At 37.8% G+C, this 20,637-nt stretch overlaps 2 protein-coding genes across 2 annotated transcripts in view; both read right to left on the bottom strand.

Moving 5' to 3' along the window:
• LOC118822498 (NACHT, LRR and PYD domains-containing protein 12-like) overlaps positions 1-3,995 on the bottom strand; it is a 34,850-nt gene extending 30,855 nt beyond the window's left edge. The window contains 2 exon segments of the mRNA XM_036591586.1: positions 941-1,027; positions 3,631-3,995. The gene's annotated coding sequence lies outside the window, so the exon portion shown is untranslated.
• Positions 3,996-8,020: 4,025 nt separating this feature from the next.
• LOC118822942 overlaps positions 8,021-20,637 on the bottom strand; it is a 42,702-nt gene continuing 30,085 nt past the window's right edge. Inside the window, exons 15-20 of the mRNA XM_036592267.1 lie at positions 18,815-20,570; positions 16,777-16,950; positions 14,746-14,922; positions 10,723-10,896; positions 9,228-9,404; positions 8,021-8,384 (exon numbers count right to left, since the gene is read on the bottom strand). Of these exons, the coding sequence (XP_036448160.1) occupies positions 8,351-8,384; positions 9,228-9,404; positions 10,723-10,896; positions 14,746-14,922; positions 16,777-16,950; positions 18,815-20,570 (2,492 nt within the window). The 3' untranslated portion in view covers positions 8,021-8,350. The remainder of the gene's footprint in view (positions 8,385-9,227; positions 9,405-10,722; positions 10,897-14,745; positions 14,923-16,776; positions 16,951-18,814; positions 20,571-20,637) is intronic.

The following is a 20,637-nucleotide window of genomic DNA, read 5'->3' as shown; positions in this document are numbered from 1 at the left end:
TAAATAAATAAACTGTGGAGAGAGTATACTCTCAGAACAAAAAAAACTGTCCATAGGGTGGAACATCTTCAGCACCGTGAGTTAGGGAATATAACTACCGTATTCCATTTTTTTTTTTTTTTTAAGTAGTAATGAATCCACGCACACTGTCTTGTCCCATGTCTTATAATTTTTAAGGTCTGTCTGTAAAACATTAGGTTATGAAAGGGAACACACATGTACCTTTCCCAGTTGGACTTTAAATGACTTGCAACCTACTCGTCCCACTCGTCCCCTGACTGTGACTGTCAGTGGGTTACAACCTACATTTTGAAAAACCACTGTCCACAGGACTTGTTACTTGACTGTCATCACTAGAGACTTGCTTCTTACTTGCATCACAATGACTTGTTCCCACCTCTGTTATTTACTCAAAATTTAAAGGAATGTTTCTGTTATGGAACTGATTACATATTCAGTCTAGTTTTTAGCAATGTGCAATATACTCCCTGGTATTCAGGGTGAAATGACAAACAGTTCACTCTTTACACCAAACTCTGATTGGGAGATTGGGTGAATTATGCTGTGGCATACTGTAACGTTTTTCCGAGGTATCCCAGGCATAGTTACAGTTGCTAGACTATGAAGGGCCAACTGAGTGAACAAATATGCTTGGTTCAATATACACCACCCTGGCAGAAAAGTGCTGCATCTCTAGTTAGTTAAGAATATTAAACACAGAGTCCCCCATTCGTGGTTGAAACAGGCTAAGTAATGACCTTTCCCTGAATTTGAAATAATGTTTGTATCATGTTTGTTTTCCTTTCTCAAACTGCTTTAGAGGTCTAAAACGCACAACATTTGGTAAAAAATACTTCACAACACGTTTTTATAAACATCATTGTATAAACATCTCTTCTGACACACAAATCATATATTAGGAAACCATGAACAAACCTACAGCAAGCAAGTGTCAAAGTTCACTCCACCCATCTCAGGATCCCTGTGGCCCTAGCACTCCTTTGTCTCAGCACTGGTGGAGTTATACCTGTGTGTTTAATACATTCAGGTCACTTTTTGTGTGTTTACAGGAATACTGCACAATTTTTAGTTTTTCAGCCTAATTTCTAATGTCTCTACCAGTAGCCAGGGGTTGTTTACCATTTCCTTGTACTTAGAAATAAAAAAAAACGCACACTTAAAACAGCCCTACAATAGAAATATGTGCTGAATTCTATGAATAAACATTTCAAACATGTTACTGTTAGGTGTGTGTCATGTGATATTGTTCATGATAATGATGGTATATGACATGTTTTCCATGTGGTATTGCGGAATAAGCACAAGTGACTCTTGAAGCTTATGATTCTTAACATGAAACCAGCCCAGCAGTCAGAACAGAGTGTAGGCACAGAAGATGAATTAGTTCTTAAAAGGATAGCTATATCAGAAGTATGTTATGCCAGCCCAGACTGATATGGGGATTTATTAGCAGCTGTTAAAATACTTGAAATTAATTGTAATTGAAAGATACAGCTAATAATATTTAATTATTTATTTATAATTTATTTCATCATTTAGATTATCTGTTTCTTTGTGAGTATTTGAAGGTGTTGTGTGGATTAAAAAACACCCACTGTAACTTACTTACACCTGCCTTCCTCCCACATCTGCTTGTCTGGTACTGAACTCATAAAACAATGCTAAAGTGACTCAGAGACATAAAACTGAAGTTATGGACCAAAACAAACATTTTTTGGGCAGGTAACCATAAAACTGGGATGTGATAACAGGTTAAAGAGTATTTAAAAAAACAAATGGCTCACTGATATTTAGCTGCTCACCGATATAGAAAGAATACATTTTATATCTGTGAATTAAGCAACTGGCAATTTATAAAACTGAGGAAAAAGAAGGAAATGCTTTCAAAATGATCCCTATCTTGAATAGGGATAATGCTTAAAGGAATAGTTTGGCAAAAAAAATAATTTACATGTGTAAATATTCCAACATGCTCATTTCCCAACTTTTTTGGAATGTGTTAAAGGCATCTTATTTGGAATGAGCATATGTTTACAAAAAAATCGAGTTCATATGGTAAACACATATTTTCCCAAATTTCACATACTGTCCCAAATTTTTGGAATTGGTTTAAAACTAAAAACTAATAAATAAAAATAAAAAATCTCTCTGCATAGCTAAAAGAAAGGGCAGGTATTTAAGATAATCAGAATCACTTCTATTCTGAACACAATTTGATATCATTCCAGACATGACAAGCTAGGTTAGGGCTAGGGGAATTCACATCACAGACACAGATTTAAGTGATTAAATCCTAAATCAGTGTTCCTCACTGCCAGTCCTGCAGAGCTGCAGCTCTGCATAGTTTAGTCTGTTTTCCTTCTCCAACACAACTGATGCAGCTCATGCTGGCATTAGACTTCCAGGTATAAATCTCCACATTACTGTTATATTCTCTCTACATTACACTCAGTTCCAGGTATAAATCTCCACATTACTGTTGTATTCTCTACATTACACTCAGTTCCAGGTATAAATCTCCACATTACTGTTGTATTCTCTACATTACACTCAGTTCCAGGTATAAATCTCCACATTACTATTATATTCTCTCTACATTACACTCAGTTCCAGGTATAAATCTCCACATTACTGTTGTATTCTCTACATTACACTTAGTTCCAGGTATAAATCTCCACATTACTGTTATATTCTCTACATTACACTCAGTTCCAGGTATAAATCTCCACATTACTGTTGTATTCTCTACATTACACTCAGTTCCAGGTATAAATCTCCACATTACTGTTATATTCTCTACATTACACTCAGTTCCAGGTATAAATCTCCACATTACTGTTATATTCTCTACATTACACTCAGATCCAGGTATAAATCTCCACATTACTGTTATATACTCTCTACATTACACTCAGTTCCAGGTATAAATCCCCACATTACTGTTATATTCTCTACATTACTCTTAGTTCCAGGTATAAATCTCCACATTACTGTTATATACTCTCTACATTACACTCAGATCCAGGTATAAATCTCCACATTACTGTTATATACTCTCTACATTACACTCAGTTCCAGGTATAAATCTCCACATTACTGTTATATTCTCTACATTACACTCAGTTCCAGGTATAAATCTCCACATTACTGTTATATTCTCTACATTACACTCAGATCCAGGTATAAATCTCCACATTACTGTTATATACTCTCTACATGACGCTCAGTTCCAGGTATAAATCTCCACATTACTGTTATATTCTCTACATTACACTCAGTTCCAGGTATAAATCTCCACATTACTGTTATATTCTCTACATTACACTCAGTTCCAGGTATAAATCTCCACATTACTGTTATATTCTCTACATTACACTTAGTTCCAGGTATAAATCTCCACATTACTGTTATATACTCTCTACATTACACTCAGATCCAGGTATAAATCTCCACATTACTGTTATATACTCTCTACATTATGCTCAGTTCCAGGTATAAATCTCCACATTACTGTTATATTTTCCACATTACACTCAAAATGAACTCTAAGTTTTATCAGGTGGAACTGAGAGTGAGGAACACTGTCCTAAACCATCACATTGTTCTTACCTCACATCAGGAGAACAATCTCCCTCTCTGTAGCTTACTGGATGGTCTATTGACCTGTCACTCTTAATGGACACACAGCTGGGTTCAGGTGAGTCTGATACCTCACTCTGAATCAAACTAAAACACAACCAAACAGTGCATACATAATCATTTTTGAACAGTCATTTCACTAAAAGCAATAAATGGACATTTCTTTGATGTTGAAGTTTGGGTTTAGTGTCTTTGTTCATAGGAACACCACAGGTTTCCTCTTTTTAACTCCTTAACTCTCCAACTCTGGTTCCTACTCTTTTTAGCCCCAGTATTGCTTTCGTCATTAGTTCCTTATATATTGTTACAGTCAGCTATGATTGAAGCTCACATCTGTCAATCTATTCTCTCACCTCTGGTCTTTCTCTGTGTGTTCTTCTCCAGAGGAACTCATTTTGGAGCTCATGTCTCCTACAGGTCACAGCTGGAACCCTGTAAACAGACACACACAGAGAAACAGAGCAGGACACACAGTGACTTCACTCCAAAATCACTGTCTCAGATTCAGCCCTGCCTCATCAGGCTGTTCACCTACAGAGAAATATTCAAGTCATCAGGTCAGAAAGTCAGTTCTGTTAGTTAAGACCTCAGTAAAAACTACTACTGAACAACTGAACTGATCTTTATTAACTGCAGATTCATATAATTTCAGAATCTACAGCTCAGATTTACAGACTCACTGTCTTTCTCTCTTGAAGCCCTTTATGTTCCTCTCTGCACAAAATGGAGAAAAGCCACATATCATCCATCCATTGGCTTTCAGTATTAGCTGCACATTCACAATGTTTTTGTTAATTAACTTTTCCTATGCTCACTAATATATGGAAGCCCAGAAAGGCCATAGATTTTTGTACTTTTAACAGTTTGGCCACTCACTTTTGCATAGCATCCATTTTAGTAGCCCATTTAGCCATGGCTTTAGTTTGAGAGGGTTGTATTGGTCATGTGGGTGGTGCAGCAAGGAGCTAAGCCAACTGTCTGCTGTGGTTACACTTCACAGCATGCTAGCTTTGTGTGAAATAAACTTTTGTGTTTGTTTGCTTTCTGAATGTGAAAAGTCATACAGAATAAAAAAAAAAAAAGATATATTTTTACTTCATTTGAAAATAAAACAGATAAACAGTCCGACATAGATAGCAAGCCCAATAAATCAAAACAAAAAAAATGAGAAAAGAATCTCTGAATTATTGATGTTACTTGCTAACGTTAATGGGGAAACTATATTAGACTGTATTCATTTCAACCTTTATTTAAACTCGAGCATGTATTGAAGAAATAGCCAAGTAAGAAACAAAGCATTTCATAATGTATATAAGACACCAAAGGAAAAGTGCAATAATGAAAAATAAAAACAACAAAATTAATAATATAAGTATACAAAGCAATAATCAATACAATCACAAACAAAACAATAAGAACAATTCAAACAATAAAAATCAAATGAAAAAAAAGAAAAATAAGTTGAAATAAAAGTAAACTGGCTAAGGAATAAAAGTGAGGTGAGCTTTAAATTGATTCGAAATTTGTTCCAAGTTGCTGGTGCACAATAAATAAAACATGGTTAGTGAAAACAAGAGGGACCTGCAGTGTAATCCAATCACTGAAGCAAGTTATCCATGATTAAAAGTCAAATAAGAGGGTGATGTATGGAGGCAGGTGTCTGATAAAAGCTTTATGAATAAATAAATCCAATGTTTACTTCATCTCACAAATAAAGAAGACCATTCCAATTTTAGCATAAAGCTGACTATGATGAGTGTTAAAGCAGTCACTGGTAATAAATCTAAGCGTAGATTGATAAACACAGTCCAAGGAAGCTGAAGCATACAAATACAAAATATCACCATAATCAAAGCATGAAAGAAAAGTTAGACAATAAGCATCTTTCTACAATGAAAAGAAAAACTCAAAACCAGGTTTGGCCTATTTACGATACAGATTATCAGATTCTCATAGTCAACATATTTGGCTCTGGTAAACAACACAAATGTAGCTTTTTTGGCATTAAGAACTAATGCTAGCTTATGAAGCTCAATTTGTAAATCATCAAGGAGTATTGAGGATTCAACTGCTGAATATTCTGCTTTGGCAGAAGAGTTCAAGACTGTGTCATATACATAGAGAAGTAAACTAAGTTAGCTATACAACAGTCTGTGCAAGTAGACTATATCTAGGCTAAAAACAAACCATGCCATTCAGACTCTATGTATAGTTAATATTATACATTATACTTAAAATTGGTGTCCCCTCCTAAAATTGAGGCCTGCCCTAAAATAGAGGTGATGTTTTTACATGTTCACTAAATTAGTTAGTTATCTAAATTAGCTGTTACTGGTCTAAATATTCCTGTATACTGCTTTGATATTTTGTATATCCCAGCCTTATTTAGCTGTACACCTCCAAAACTGTGAGCCATGTGAGTTGACACTTATGAATGAGTAACTCATCCTCTTCTGGCCAAAACCAAATAGCAAAACGTTAGCAAACAAACATGAAAAAAAATAATAATGAAATAACTAATCGGTATAGAATATTGTCATGTCCAATCAGCTAACAGACACCCAAGTTGGATAGCATTGCACTGAATGATGGGGGACCAGCCTCCTCACACAGAGAGAGTACAATTGTCTGTTGGACTCCCAGCCACAGATGGCTGTAGCATTGCCAGGGATCAAAATCATGATCTCTCCATGATAGGACACTTAGACAGTTGCAGCAATCAGATAGATAAGCAATAATCAATAATGAATAAAGAATCAATTTAATTCTAATCATTACATAGAAGTATTTAGACAAACCTAACTAGGGAAACCAGTAACTAAGCTTATCTAAAAAGATTGAGAATAAGAATAAAGCATAGGGTCTAATGGCACATGCTGGTGGCTTCATGTTGGTCAAACTGATCTGGACCAGAAACACCCAATGAAGGTCGATCTTGCACCAGTATCACCAAACAGGAAGTTCAAAGAAAAACACAGATCTGTTTGGAATGCTCTGAACATGATATCTTGGATTAATACAGTGCAAGCAGAGGCTCTGACAGGTCTAACTACAACAGCTCAGCTGCCATAATAGCCAGAAGGCATCACAGGCATGAGGGTTCCCTGAGATATCAGAGCGCCTCCACTCCACCATCAACAAACCTGATTGTGTGAGAGCAGCAGGACGGCAGCACTCACTGTAACTTTCCTAGTTCAAGGTACTAGCAGGGAGCCTCTGATCTACATAAGTGCGTCGATTCATAATAGGAGATATACTCAGGTACTGAGGGGCGAGGCCTTTTAGGGTTCCTATGTATATGAGCTAAACTGTTATCAATATGGAATCCACTGGTTTGGAGTGTTGATCTCATGTTTTTGCCATGATGTCCGGAGCTCCTTCTGTACATACTCTCATCACCAGTGTGGAGTCATTAACCAACGTGAGGAGTTTGATGGAGGGGTGTCTGGAGGTGGAGTCACTCTGTACAGGAAGTGATGTCATGGGGAGATGACCAATAAGAACCCAAACACACACAAGGTACCATGTAGAACTATATAGCTGAACAGTGACTGCCTACGTTTTCAGTGGCTCTGGTTCCAGAAGTAAAAATTCCATTTATTTAATTTCTTCATCCATAGACATTTTGAAAATCTTTGTATAAAGAGTTTTAAGCTTTCAACTGAACCAATGAGTTACGAGATAAAGCATGACATTATAAAGGTTAAATCAGAGCAAAAAAGGTTTTAAAATGCAAAACAAATGTTGGAATGAACAACATGTTCCACAAAGCACTGCAAATGATTTCAACCAAATTTTGCAATTGTGTTATTTCTCTAAATGTTTTTGTGGATATTACAGTTGCATTATTATATTATTATTATTATTATTATTATTATTAATCATAATAATAATATTAATAATAATAATAATAAGTATATCTTATTTACATATAATGTTTGAATTTTATCGTTCTAGTTTTGATAGCTATCAAGTTTTTTAGCAGTGAACCTTATGAAACAATGTTTTTTTGTTTAACTCTATAAGAATGACATTTATCCAGACATGGTATATCTTCTTATTTTTCTTATTCAAGTGGTATGGAAGTACAAATATAATTACTGTAAGGAAACCTGGAAAGTGGAGAAAGTTTGATGCTGCATTAATATGTGAAGTGAAGGGGATTTTTGTCATTCTTTAGCATGTAATGTTATGTTTGTTATCTGTGATTAGATTTAGTATCCAAGTCTACTGTTAGTTTATCATGGAGGGGAGGGAGAGTTTTTCTACCACAATATCCATTTCATTGTATTCCGGGTATTCAGGATATTCTTGTCTCTAAATGGTTTAATATATTTTGCAGCATGACATTATGACACGTCTGTGTGAAATCCATGTCAGTAATTTTTTTCTGTAAAACCCTCCAAAACCCTGTATGTGTTGTCTTTCACAGTAACTCTGTCAAAACCGAACAGCTACAATTGTAGCATGTACCATCATTTCACAAACTCCTAGCTTGTGGTAAGTCTATGTTGGCTGGATAAAATCTTATGGGTAAAAATGAATTCCCCTTTGGCGATTATTAATGGGATTTTTTCCTACAGAACGAGACTGTTCAGTTCTATACTAAGAGTGTGTGTGTGTGTGTGTGTGTGTGTGTGTGTTTTTACTGAGACTTCATCATCTCCTCATAACCCTCTGTGTGTGAAGCTCATAACAGCTCATCTGAATCCTGTCGGTTGATGCTGTAAGACAGAAAAGGAGATAGGAGCAGATTATACAGCAGAAGTAAAAGTGTTTTAGTATTGGGTTTAATGAGTTAAGACAAGAGGATTAAGACTTACTTTGTTGAAATCCCCTAGATTGTGCTTAATGCTTAACAGAGTCTCTCCATCAAACCACAGATTAATTTGCCCTTTTATATCAATTATTTTGGATAGTTCATGCTGGCATAAGAATCAGTAAATGTAAGTCAGGAAATGTAAGTAACAGACAACTGTTCATAAAGAAGTAAAGCATGGTGTCCCACAAGGTTCTGTTCTATGACCTCTAATATTCTCATATATGCTACCATTGTGTAATGTGATCTATAAGCCCTGCCTCAACCTTCACTGCCGTGCCGACAACAAAATTGTACGTGTGAGTCAAAGTAGATGATAAACCAAAACTGGACTGTGTAAACAACAAAAGACTAGACGCAATGTGTCTTCATACTCAACTCAGACAAACAAAGGTCCTTCTTCCTGGTCCAAAAGCTGATAGAAACAAACTGTCTAATTTAATACTAAGCCTTGATGGCTTTTCAGTTGCATCAGGTGGAACTGTGAAAAACATTGGCATCACTATTGATTCAAATCTGCCTTTCTCTGCACACATAGTTAACATTACAAGAATAGCTTTCCTCTTTAAAATATTATAAACATTGCTTAGTTCAGTAGTAGTGTTGTGGTACAGTCCACTCTCAAGAACACAAATTAGCAATCTTTGCCTTATCTCTGTCTCAACATAATTTTGACTTGGTCTTATTACATTCTCGAGGTAAAGTGGACTCAAAATTGTTTTTGACACCAGTCATCTCAGTAACTTACTACAGTTTCTCCAGTTTACACTGTGGATCCTCCAGTAGATCAGAGAGCTGTTTCACTCCTGACTCTCCTGGTTGATTGTCAATCAAATCCAGCTCTCTCAGTTGAGAAGAGGGGTTTGATTTTAGAGCTGAAGCCAGTGTCACAAAACCTTCATTTGTAATACTGCAATTATAAAGACTGCAGAGAGAAGGAGAAAAAACACATAACTCAGCACACAAAAAATGATATATAAAAGCAAAATAAAGCAATGAACATAAAGTTACATAAAAGCTACAAACATAACATTTATAAATATTTTCCACATATCTTTTCAATTTTGTGCCTGTTTGTTGAATGAAAAATATATCTAAATAATTATATAAAAAAGTGTAGGCCTACTTGTAGTTAGGAATGACTAATAATGAATATGATGTTCATGATGAAATTACGATAGAGTGATTGAATTCTTAGGAAGTATGTTTTGCAGGTTAGTATAAGACACCATGGGGTGAAAAACATAACATTTGAGTCCCTTGTAGTGGCTAATGTAAATAGACAGTTCAGTGCTGAGCCCCAACAATATGAAAAATGTTTATAAGACATAATGCTGTCCCCACAAAATCAGCTTGAATGAAGACAAAGTGATGTTAAATGTATTTTTATTACATTGACTTGTGATTAAAAAGATGTATTTCAAACCTTTTTACACTGAACTGCACAGGCATACTGCACAAACACTTGCATACTCACAGGGACATTGCCAAACATTTTCTAAATCATGATATGTACTGCATTGTCATAACATCATGCTACAGCTTATTGCTGTTGTCATTATACCTATTCCAACACAGCAAATGTAAAACCAAAACTATCAGGGATCATAGGTTAAAGCCTGTTGCAACAACAGGCATGAAAAATGTTTATGGACCATTTAAGTCTTACTTTTGAAGACTACATGCACAGAATTACACATTTGCTTTGAAAAATTTGACAACGCTCCTTTCGGCTTTCATGGTGAAGAAGGATTATAAATACCAAATACAAAAGCCAAAAATGCAGCAACATTTTTAACCCAAGCTGATGTTTTGTAAATTTGCTTTTGGCTTTGGAAAGGACTAGAAAATTATATTTTTGTAGTAAGACTTTGACAGCTCCCCCAGGCACACTTTTGACCTCATCTGGAGCTTTAAATTCTAAATACACAACACACCCTTGCACTGAGGAATGAAAAGTGTATGAGAAAGTTTTGATGAATTAATTGCGTACATTTATTCCAGCTGGCTGATTTAAATTTAGGGGACAAAATGAAACCTCTGCTTATGCAATAGTATGTTTTTATTTTCAGCATACTCATCTATTACCTTAATTAATTTTATTTATCTATTTTTTTTCTATTATACTTTTCTATGTTTTGTTTATCTTTGGTTCAATGACAAATTCAATATTCAAGGTTTAGTAATGCTAAAGGAAAACAACCTCACAGAGTCATATACTTCCACAATGATAGTGATCTCACCTCAGTTTCTCCAGGTTACAGTGTGGATTCTTCAGTCCAGCAGAGAGCAGCTTCACTCCTGAATCCTGCAGTTTATTGTAACTCAGGTTCAGTTCTCTCAGACTTGAGGAGTTTGAGCTGAGAGCTGAGGCCAGAGGTGTACAGCTTTTCTCTGTGATATTACACCAATGTAGTCTGGAAGAGGAACAAAAATAGATCAGAACACCATCTCTCCATTTCTAACATTTAGCACATATGCTGTATGAAGGGCTGAGACCTAAATATTATATCCACACCAGGAATAATCAAACTTATGTGTGTATATATATACACATGTGTGTTACCTACATCAGGATTAGATTTTTTAAATAAAATGTAGGAAAGCTCAGCCTAAAATCCATATCTCAATGTAAACAGATTAACACATTTACAGTGATAGACTTCTAAACACTTCTTTGCACTATTATTTGTGAAATCCCCTGTTGCATTGCTTCTCTTCACTCATATTTAGCACTCACATTCAAAGCTTTTGTCTGCTTAAGTGGAATAGAAGAAACTGGTATGAACCCACACCACACTTTTTATTACATTCTTTTTTTTGCTCTGTAAGATAATCAAATCAAAGGTAACAGTGCATTAACAACATAAAAAAGCAATTCAGTTAGGGATGCACAAACCTTTCCAACTGTACAAACCTAGTAAAGTCTTGACATGGTGCAGTTACTATCATTGTTTTTCTCCAGTACTGTATGCTGGTTGGCCATCAGGGTTGACAGATTGTGATGTGCAACCATTTGTACTACATTCAAGAGTGGTACTTCCACCCCTCAAAACTTTGCCTTTGTGATTAGACACTGGTGTACTTATAGCTGTGTCAACCATAAGGTAATTGCAAACTCCAGTCATGTTTAATATTACCTTGATTCCTGCTGGTTGGCATCTCTACACTCTTAGTGTAAATAATTTGGATCGTCCAAATATTTTATGACATTGTCCTTTTTTACAATTTTGTAGTGACCATTTTTAAGACAGCATAAAACTGGATTGAATATGGATTTAATAAGGTAAATATTGATACTGATGCCATACCAGTCTGTCAGATCAGTGCTCACTGTACTCAAAGAATCTCTAATGTAACATTGTCATTAGCTGCAGCTTTATATATATCAATAGATAAGCACATCCATGACAACTAAAATGATGTGTAACATCATAATTGGAAGAAGTTTTCTGTTTTATTAAAACGATAATGACTTTCATTCACATTATTTACCAGTTTATACATATTGTTTTATTACATAAAAAAGGTTAATTGTATTTCTTTTTACCCTTAGCACATGATCAGTTCTGATGCTGATCTACAAACCCAATTCCAAAAAAGTTGTGACAGTAAGAGAAATGTACAGAAAAACAGGCAACAATGATTTGCAAATCCTTTTTGACCCATATTCAACTGAAAACAGTACAAAGTGTAGCAACATGAAGGCACTGACTTGCGTGGAATCCACAGACAAGACAACCCCCCAAAACTTTTTCAAGGCCCCTCTCCCATACACCAGGAAACCAAACAGGAATCAGGAATCCACTTTCTAAAGGCCAGAAATCTCCTCAATCATCAAGAATCTCAGACCAGACCCTCCGGTTGAAAAAGTCTATTTTCCCAACCTTAATATCAGCTCTTACTGTTAATCACTGATCAGATCTCCTCCCACATATATCATACAGTCCATGAACTACAGTACATCTCTGTAGAGTCACTTGGCAGACATATTGTCCATGGATTTTAATCTAAACTCTCTTGCAGACCCACAGTTCCCCCACATGACTGAAACTGAAAGTGCTGTGCCTTCCAAAATCTCACTGACTGAATTAATCTGAATTATTTTTATAGTAGAGTTAACATACCCCCACTTAAGGGTCAAACAAAGCACAAGAATTTTTTCTATAAATTTGATATCTCTAGTTTGTGAAATGAATGATTGCATAAAAATATTTTACTGCAAATTTTTTGTTCATTTGTGAATTTTATGTAACATCTTTGTGTCAAACTAGGGGCCAGTGCCACATTTTGATGTCAGAATTTAAACCAGTCAGCACTACTAGACTGAATAGAAAGAATATTCATGTAGCCAACAAAGCCTATGAGTTCCCTATGAGTTGTGTGTTCTGACGCTGCCTCTTCTGCTTTGATCGGGTGCCACTGCTCGCCAGCCTTCTGGACCGGCTTGACCACCATTGAGCTTCATTCTGTACAACACCGTGCAAACCTCACACTCACAACCTGACCCCACTGATGCTGCTGCTGCTTGATCTTAACTAATCAAATTAATCATATGCTCCATCTGTTTTCCCCATTTTTGTACTATAATACTTTATACTAACAATGTTTACTATCCAATATCGACCAGAGGAGGATGGTTCCCCTTTTCAGTCTCTAAAGGTTTCTTCCTGTTTCTCTTAGACAGTTTTTACTTGCCACTGTCGCCACTGGTGACGCTTATGGGGGCTTGGACCTGGATTTCTTTCTGTAATGCTGATTTCTTTGTAAAGCTGCTTTGTGACAACACCTGTTGTAAAAAGCGCTATTTAAATAAACTTTGCTTGCTTGCTTGTTTCCCTGTAGCCATGCCCTGGCTCCACCCCAAGGTAGTGTGTCAATTCAAACAAAATTGCTCAGCTCAGCTCATCCCAAAGGAGAAGTTGGAAGAAACTTCATACAGTAACTTTAAGCAACAGACATTTGAAATTCTGTTTTACAGATCAACAAATTCAAGTCTTGTTTGTTAAGCCTTTGTTTCATTTGTTTATGATCAGTGTAATATGCCCAATGCTATGCACCAGAGTTAGGTGTAGTCTGTTGTGTGGCAGGTGAACCTGACTTGCGTTTTAAACCAGACAGAGCAGACTAACTCCAGAGAACAAGCCTGCATCCTTCATCTGAGCTCATTCAGGACAAAGTTTGCCTAACCATGTCTCAAGTCAAGGTCTTACCAGTGGAAACTGTGGAACCCTGTGCCTGCTGCATGCATGTGAATAACCAACCCGGGAAACAGCTAACCTTTCCAAAGGGACTGATGCTGCCAGGCCTAAGAGAGGCCACTCCGAGGCCACCCTGACATCATCATGCACAGGCAAAAGTTTTGACAGGTGTTAAATGGCTGCCCTGAGTCAGTGCTCTGTACTGACATTCCCTGCAGCCTGATCTACTACAAAGTAAGGCGAGACTTTCATATCATATGCTCGAATCAGGGCTCATATTTGTTCTCTGTGGTTTCTGCTGAGTGGTTTTAGGATCCCTATCAAGTAATCTCAGTATATTTGTGCTTTGTACTGTTATCAAACTCTGAGTTTCTTCAAAAACAGGTTACTTTTTAGTCCTCAACTTTTACAGTATCCTTCACATAGTTATATAACTGGTTGCTGCACATACACAGTCATCATTTAATTCATGACTCTTGGGTCTCTGCATTTTCCACTTTGGCCCAGAGAACATGACCTTCATTTTTTCAAAAAACATTTTGAAAGGTGGAATCATCACAACACACAACATTTCCGGTTTGCATGAGACCATCTCAGAGGAGCTTTAGCCCAGAGAAGTCAGCGGCATTTCTGGATGTTGTTGATAAATGGCTACTGCTGTACATTGTAGAGTCTGAACTTGCATTAGTAGATGCAGCAATTATCTGGGACAAGGGTTTACTAAAGTATTCCTGAGCTTTTACAGCTATATTTATTAAGGGCATGGGTATTCAATATTGGCTTTAGCCTTGTCCTTTACTCACAGAGATTTCTCCTAATTTAATTGACTGTAAATGGTGAAATATCTACATTTCTTACAATTGTTCATTGAGAAACATTGTTCTAAAACTGTTGGACCATTCACTTCCATTGATACCCAGTCATAATATAATCTCCTGCTACCTATTCACCTAGTAATGTAAAATGTTAAATATCTATTCAATTTCATCTGTGCTGTTTCAATTAAATACATGTAAATGTTTAGAAATCACTTCTTTCACTTTTTATTTGCTGTGATGGTCTTACATTAGTATCTCCAGTTTACAGTATGGATTCTCCAGTCCAGCAGAGAGCAGCTCCACCCCTGAATCCTGCAGGGTTTCATTGTGACTCAGGTTCAGTTCTCTCAGACTTGAAGACTTTGAGCTGAGAGCAGTGGCCAGAGCTGCACAGCTTTTCCCTGTCAGATCACAGTTAGACAGTCTGGGATAGAAAGCATAGGAAAACAAACTTTAAAATGAGATTAAAAAGAAAGTAAATAAATTTAATTAAAAAGAAACTACCAAAAAAAACAAAATACTGCTCACTACTAATATTTCATGAGATAAACACAAGCTTCTTATTTTATTATCTAGGATGCACTTCTCAAGATCCCTTAGGAGCAGTAAAGAGAGGAAGAGAATTCTGTCACACCTGAGCATTTAAGATTCATGAGTGATAGATGTCACTTATCAAAATCTGAATCTAAAACCTATATATGTTGAAGCCTCTTGTCCTTGCCCCCATCATTTTTTATTTCCTCAATTATCTTTTATCTCAAAAACAATTAAAACTCATTGGCATTCACTTAAATTTATTTGCATGTTTATTGTCTCTGTAAGCCATGTAGGTGACAAATCTATGGTGTCTGCCCATGGCTTTCCTGCCATATTCATAGACATATATAGGTCCTCAACCCTAGTTAGACTTTCACTTCCTGCAAACATTTCAAGGTTTTCTCTGCTTTAGCATTCCCACTTCAACTGGGGCAATCCAGGACCAGAAAGCAAAGACATAATAGGCTCTCATATGGCATTTCTGATACATAAGATGGTGAGAAATTTCCTCAGATAGTTTAACGCAAATTTTAGACTGATCTCAAATGCTGCCGAAATAATCATCTCATCATCATCATTGTTAACCACTTAGTCCAGCTAGGGTCATGGTAGCAGTTGGGAGAGCAGAGAATCCCAGATGACCCTGCCCCGCAACTTCCTCCAGCTCATTACCGGGGACCCCAAGCCACTCCCAGGCCAACCTGGAGATATAATCCCTCCAGCGGGTCCTAGGATGACCCCGGTGTCCAGGAGGCATCCAGGGGTCATCCAGATCAGAAGCCTGAACCATCTCAGCTGGCTCCTCTCAATGCGAAGGAGTAGCGGCTCTACTCCAAGCCCCTCCCGGATGGCCGAGCTCCTCACCCTATGAAATAGAGTGTAGCCCGCCACCCTGCGAAGAAAGCTCATTTCTGCCGCTTGTATTCACGATCTCATTCTTTCAGTCATTACCCATAGCTCATGACCATAGGTGAGGGTCGGGATGTAGACCGACCGGTAAACCACTACAGTCTGGTACAGTGACCGCATTACTGCTGCCGCCTGTCCCAGCCTGCGGTCAATCTCACGATCCCTCTTCCCATCACTCATGAACAAGACTCTGGGATACTTAAACTCCTCCACCTGGGGCAAGTCCTTTCCCCTTACCTGGAGTGGGCATGCCATCCTTTTCCGGGCTAAGACTGTGGACTCAGACTTGGAGGTGCTGATCCACATACCAACCGCTTCACACTCAGCTGCAAACTGCTCCAGTGTGCACTGAAGGCATCCATGTGATCCAGCACAACATCGAACAACATCGTCTGCAAATAGCAGAGACGCCACCCTCCGGCCTCCACACATAATGCCCTCCTGACCACGGCTACACCCTGACACCTTGTCCATGAATATCATGAACAGGAGTGGAGACAGGGCACAACCCTGGCGGAGTCCAACTATCGGGGTATTATCATCTCAGTCATGACAAATATTAGATTCAGAATATCTGAAATATTTTATGAGCTACTTATTTTCCTAGGAATATATCATATAACACATATAATATATATCAAGCATTGTGTGTGTGCGTGTATGTGTGCAAGTGCACATCCTACATTGAGGAACATAAAACAAAAAGGACAAAACAGAACATTTAAAACTTGAAAAAGTGGTTCAGCAGCCAGCATGGTTCAGTGGGTCAATGTGTAAAAATGTTTGTGTGTATGTGTGATCTACATACAGAGAGATGAAATCATTATCTTACTTCAGTTTCTCCAGTTTACAGTGTGGACTCCCCAGTCCAACAGAAAGTAGCTCCACTCCTGAATCCTGCACTTCATTGTAACTGAGGTCCAGTTTTCTCAGAATTGAGGACTTTGAGCTGAGAGCTGAAGACAAAATTTCACAGCTTTTCTCTGTGAGATTACACTCACACAATCTGGGAGATTGCATGATAACAGACACACACGTTCAGAAACACAAAAAATAATAATCAACACACTGCCACTTTCTCTTACACACATGCAAAAGCACACATTGAGTGTATCTATATAGTTAGTATATAAGTCAAGATTAATTCTTTCCTATGGCTTTCCTACACAAGCAATACTCATTACCTATCAACATGTGCAACATTTTGGCCCTACAAGGTGAAGCTACTATTATGAAGCCTTTTAAATGTACTCTGTTTAAAGGCAACTCTAGTATACAACATTTGAAAATAGCTTCTCCTAGCACTGCAGTCATATGTATGTCAGGAACAAGGACATCTGAAGGAATCAAAAAGTACTGGCTAAACACAAAGTTTCTAGGATATCATCCCATTTTCAACACAAGCACTTCTGATCCGAAACTAAAAGGAATGAAAGTAGAACTGGCATGGGGGAGGTGCCATGGAAGAAGTGGTACAGAAATTGAACAAGGACCTGGCACTGGTAGGAGTTAAAGAGGAACTGCCACAGGGAAAGAGCAGCACAACAAGTGTCAGTGTTAAAATAAGTTTAAATTTTCACATCAAGGTAGATTTTCACCAAATCAATGAAGTGCTAAGCTGGTTGTTTCATGAATACATGTACATTGGTGCCTCAATGACCGGTGAGCAGAGAGTTTGGGTGATGTACCCCTTAATCTTGTATGTGCCCCAGAACAACATTCAGTGTCAAATAACCCTGGAATATTTTGAGTAACCATAAGATTCCTTTCTTTTCATCCTATCATTCCATTTATATTCATCCTTTACTCCCATCTCATTCCAGATCTTCTGTCATGCAGCTGCTGATCTCACTTTTAAGTTGCTTATTAGGGATATAAGCACAGACTTAAAGCTAATGTCTTACGTACAGTACTATAATTAAGTACATCAGCAAAATTTGCTTCTCTGCTCACATTACCCACAGTGATTTTGCCTGCAATTGTGGCAAATTGGGACACCTTGAGAAGGCCACTGCTTTAGGCTAAACTCCTCCATCAAGCCACATCAAGCTCTTATAGTATAAACTTTGATTATCTGACACTGAAAGTATTTGCAGAGCTATTTTTTTTGTCCTCCCACAAGATTTCCACCTGTTCCTTCTTGCTGCTGCAGAAAATTTGCACAAAGCAGTTGTGGTTTGTCCCACCCTCACCCACAGTCCCATATAGCTGGTTTACATCTGCATTAGCCATGACTGAAAATGGTTGTCACATGTCAGATTTGCATTTAGTGAGCTTTATTGTTGTGTATTCACCTGTATTAAGGACTCTTATACTTTGTAAATTCATGAGTCATAAAGAAATACTTTAAAACCTACTACAGCTCAAACTACTGGTTGTTCAGGAGTTATCTACTAAGTCAAATGTTTTGTGATTTTAACTACAACATGCCCTTCCATTACATATACAGTGCCATAGAGCAAAGCTGGCTATGGTAGTTGTCTGTGTTTGAATCTTTTCCCAATATTCTGACCTCTGGATTTTGAGGTGGGATTATATGGTTTTATAATTTTGTGAGTCTGTGATAGCCATAGTATTGGAAATGTGCAAGGACTGCTATAGGCTATGGCAGGTTTGAATGTTCAAATTACCAGCTACTGAGATATTTGAGGTACAGTGTAATACAAAAAACTTGGTTATTGTGTAAAGCATTATGTAGTGGTTATCTGACAATGACAGATCTGTGACAATTGCATTTTTTTTAAAGGTATGGTATAGCTCCACCTACACTTTCAGCTCAGAATACCTGCTGCCCTGGCAGGAAGGGCAGCCATTATTGTTATATGATGTTTAATAAATGAAGTAAAACATTTTTCTCTGAAAGTACTCACACAGCTGTTCTGCATGCTTTGACCACTGGCAGGAGCATCAGGAGTCCCTCTTCTGATGGATCATATTTAAGCAGGTCAAACTCATCCAACTCTTCTTCTGAATTCAGCAACACAAACACCAGTGCTGACCACTGGGTAGGAGAGAGACTGGTACCACTGAGACGACTATAACCTCTTGAGTTCACAAATGTTTGTATTTCTTGAACCAGAGAATGATCATTCAGTTCATTCAGACAGTAGAACAGATTAATGGATTTCTCTGGAGAGGGATTCTCCCTGATCTTCTCCGTGATGTACTGCACTATTTTTTCTTTGGTGTGAAATCTGCTTCCTGTCTGTGTCAGTAGGCCTCGTAAGAGAGTCTGATTGGACTCCAGTGAGAGGCCCAGAAGGAAGCGAAGAAAAAGGTCCAGGTGTCCATTCTCACTCTGTAAGCCCTTGTCCACTGCAGACTTAAGGAAGTCTGACATGTTGGACTTTTTGAACATTTCAGAGAGATCAGTGGTCAGCTGTTTTGTTTCATCTCCGCTGATGAAAGAGAGAAATGCATATAAAGCAGCCAGAAACTCCTGAACACTCAGGTGCACAAAGCTGAACACCTTCCCCAGGTGCAGCCCAAACTCCTCTCTGAAGATCTGGGTACAAACTCCTGAGTACACTGACACTTCTCTGACATCAATGCCACACTCTCTGAGATCTTCCTCATAGAAGATCAGATTACCTTTCTCCAGCTGTTGAAAAGCCAGTTTTCCCAGTGCCAGAATCATCTTTCTAGTCTGCTCAAGATCAGTGTCACATTTTCCATGGTACTTTTGGTCCTTGTGTTTGATCTGAAAGATCAGGAAGTGTGTGAACATTTGAGTCAGAGTCTTGGGGATCTCTCCACTCTCTGCTCCACCCAACACTCTCTCTAGAACAGTGGCTGCAATCCAACAGAAGACTGGGATGTGGCACATGATGTAGAGGCTTCTTGAGGACTTCATGTGTGAGATGATTTTATTGGCCAGGCTCTGGTCACTGAGTCTCTTCCTGAAGTACTCCTCTTTCTGAGGGTCACTAAACCCTCGTATCTCTGTTACCAGGTCAACACACTCAGGAGGGATCTGATTTGCTGCTGCTGGTCGAGAGGTTATCCAGAGGAGAGCAGAGGGAAGCAGATTCCCCTTGATGAGGTTTGTCAGCAGCACATCCACTGAGGCAGAATCTGTTGTTTCCCACATACTCTCATTGTTTTGAAAATCTAGAGGAAGTCGACACTCATCCAGACCATCAAAGATAAATATCACTTTGTGTGCATCACAGTCTATTGATTTTAATCTTTTTGCTTCTGGGAAAAAGCAATGAAGAAGCTCCATCAGCTTGAACCTTTTATTTATCAAACTGAGTTCCCTAAAAGGAAGTGGAAATATGAAGAGAACGTCTTGATTTGCTTTTCCTTCAGCCCAGTCCAGAATGAACTTCTGCACAGATACTGTTTTTCCAATTCCAGCGACTCCTTTAGTCAGCACCGTTCTGATGGGTCTGTCTTTAAAGAGATTGTTGCATTTGATTGCTTTCTCCTGTGTTGCTGGTCTTCTGGATGCTGCCTCAATCTGTCTGACTTCATGTTCATTATTGACCTCTCCACTCCCTCCCTCTATGATGTAGAGCTCTGTGTAGATCTCATTTAGATTTGCTAACTTTCTATGCTGTGTGATTCCTTCATTAATGCTTTGAAATTTTTTCTTCAGTTTTTGTTTATGGAGATCCAGCAAATCTGATAAGCAAAAGTGTTAAACAAAATTGTGATTCAATATTCCAATATTAAATACAAAAACTTCCAA

This window comes from Colossoma macropomum, unplaced genomic scaffold (genome assembly GCF_904425465.1).
Source record: "Colossoma macropomum unplaced genomic scaffold, Colossoma_macropomum, whole genome shotgun sequence".
Classification (NCBI taxonomy): Eukaryota; Metazoa; Chordata; class Actinopteri; order Characiformes; family Serrasalmidae; genus Colossoma; species Colossoma macropomum.
This window is presented reverse-complemented; position numbering and strand designations above follow the sequence as displayed.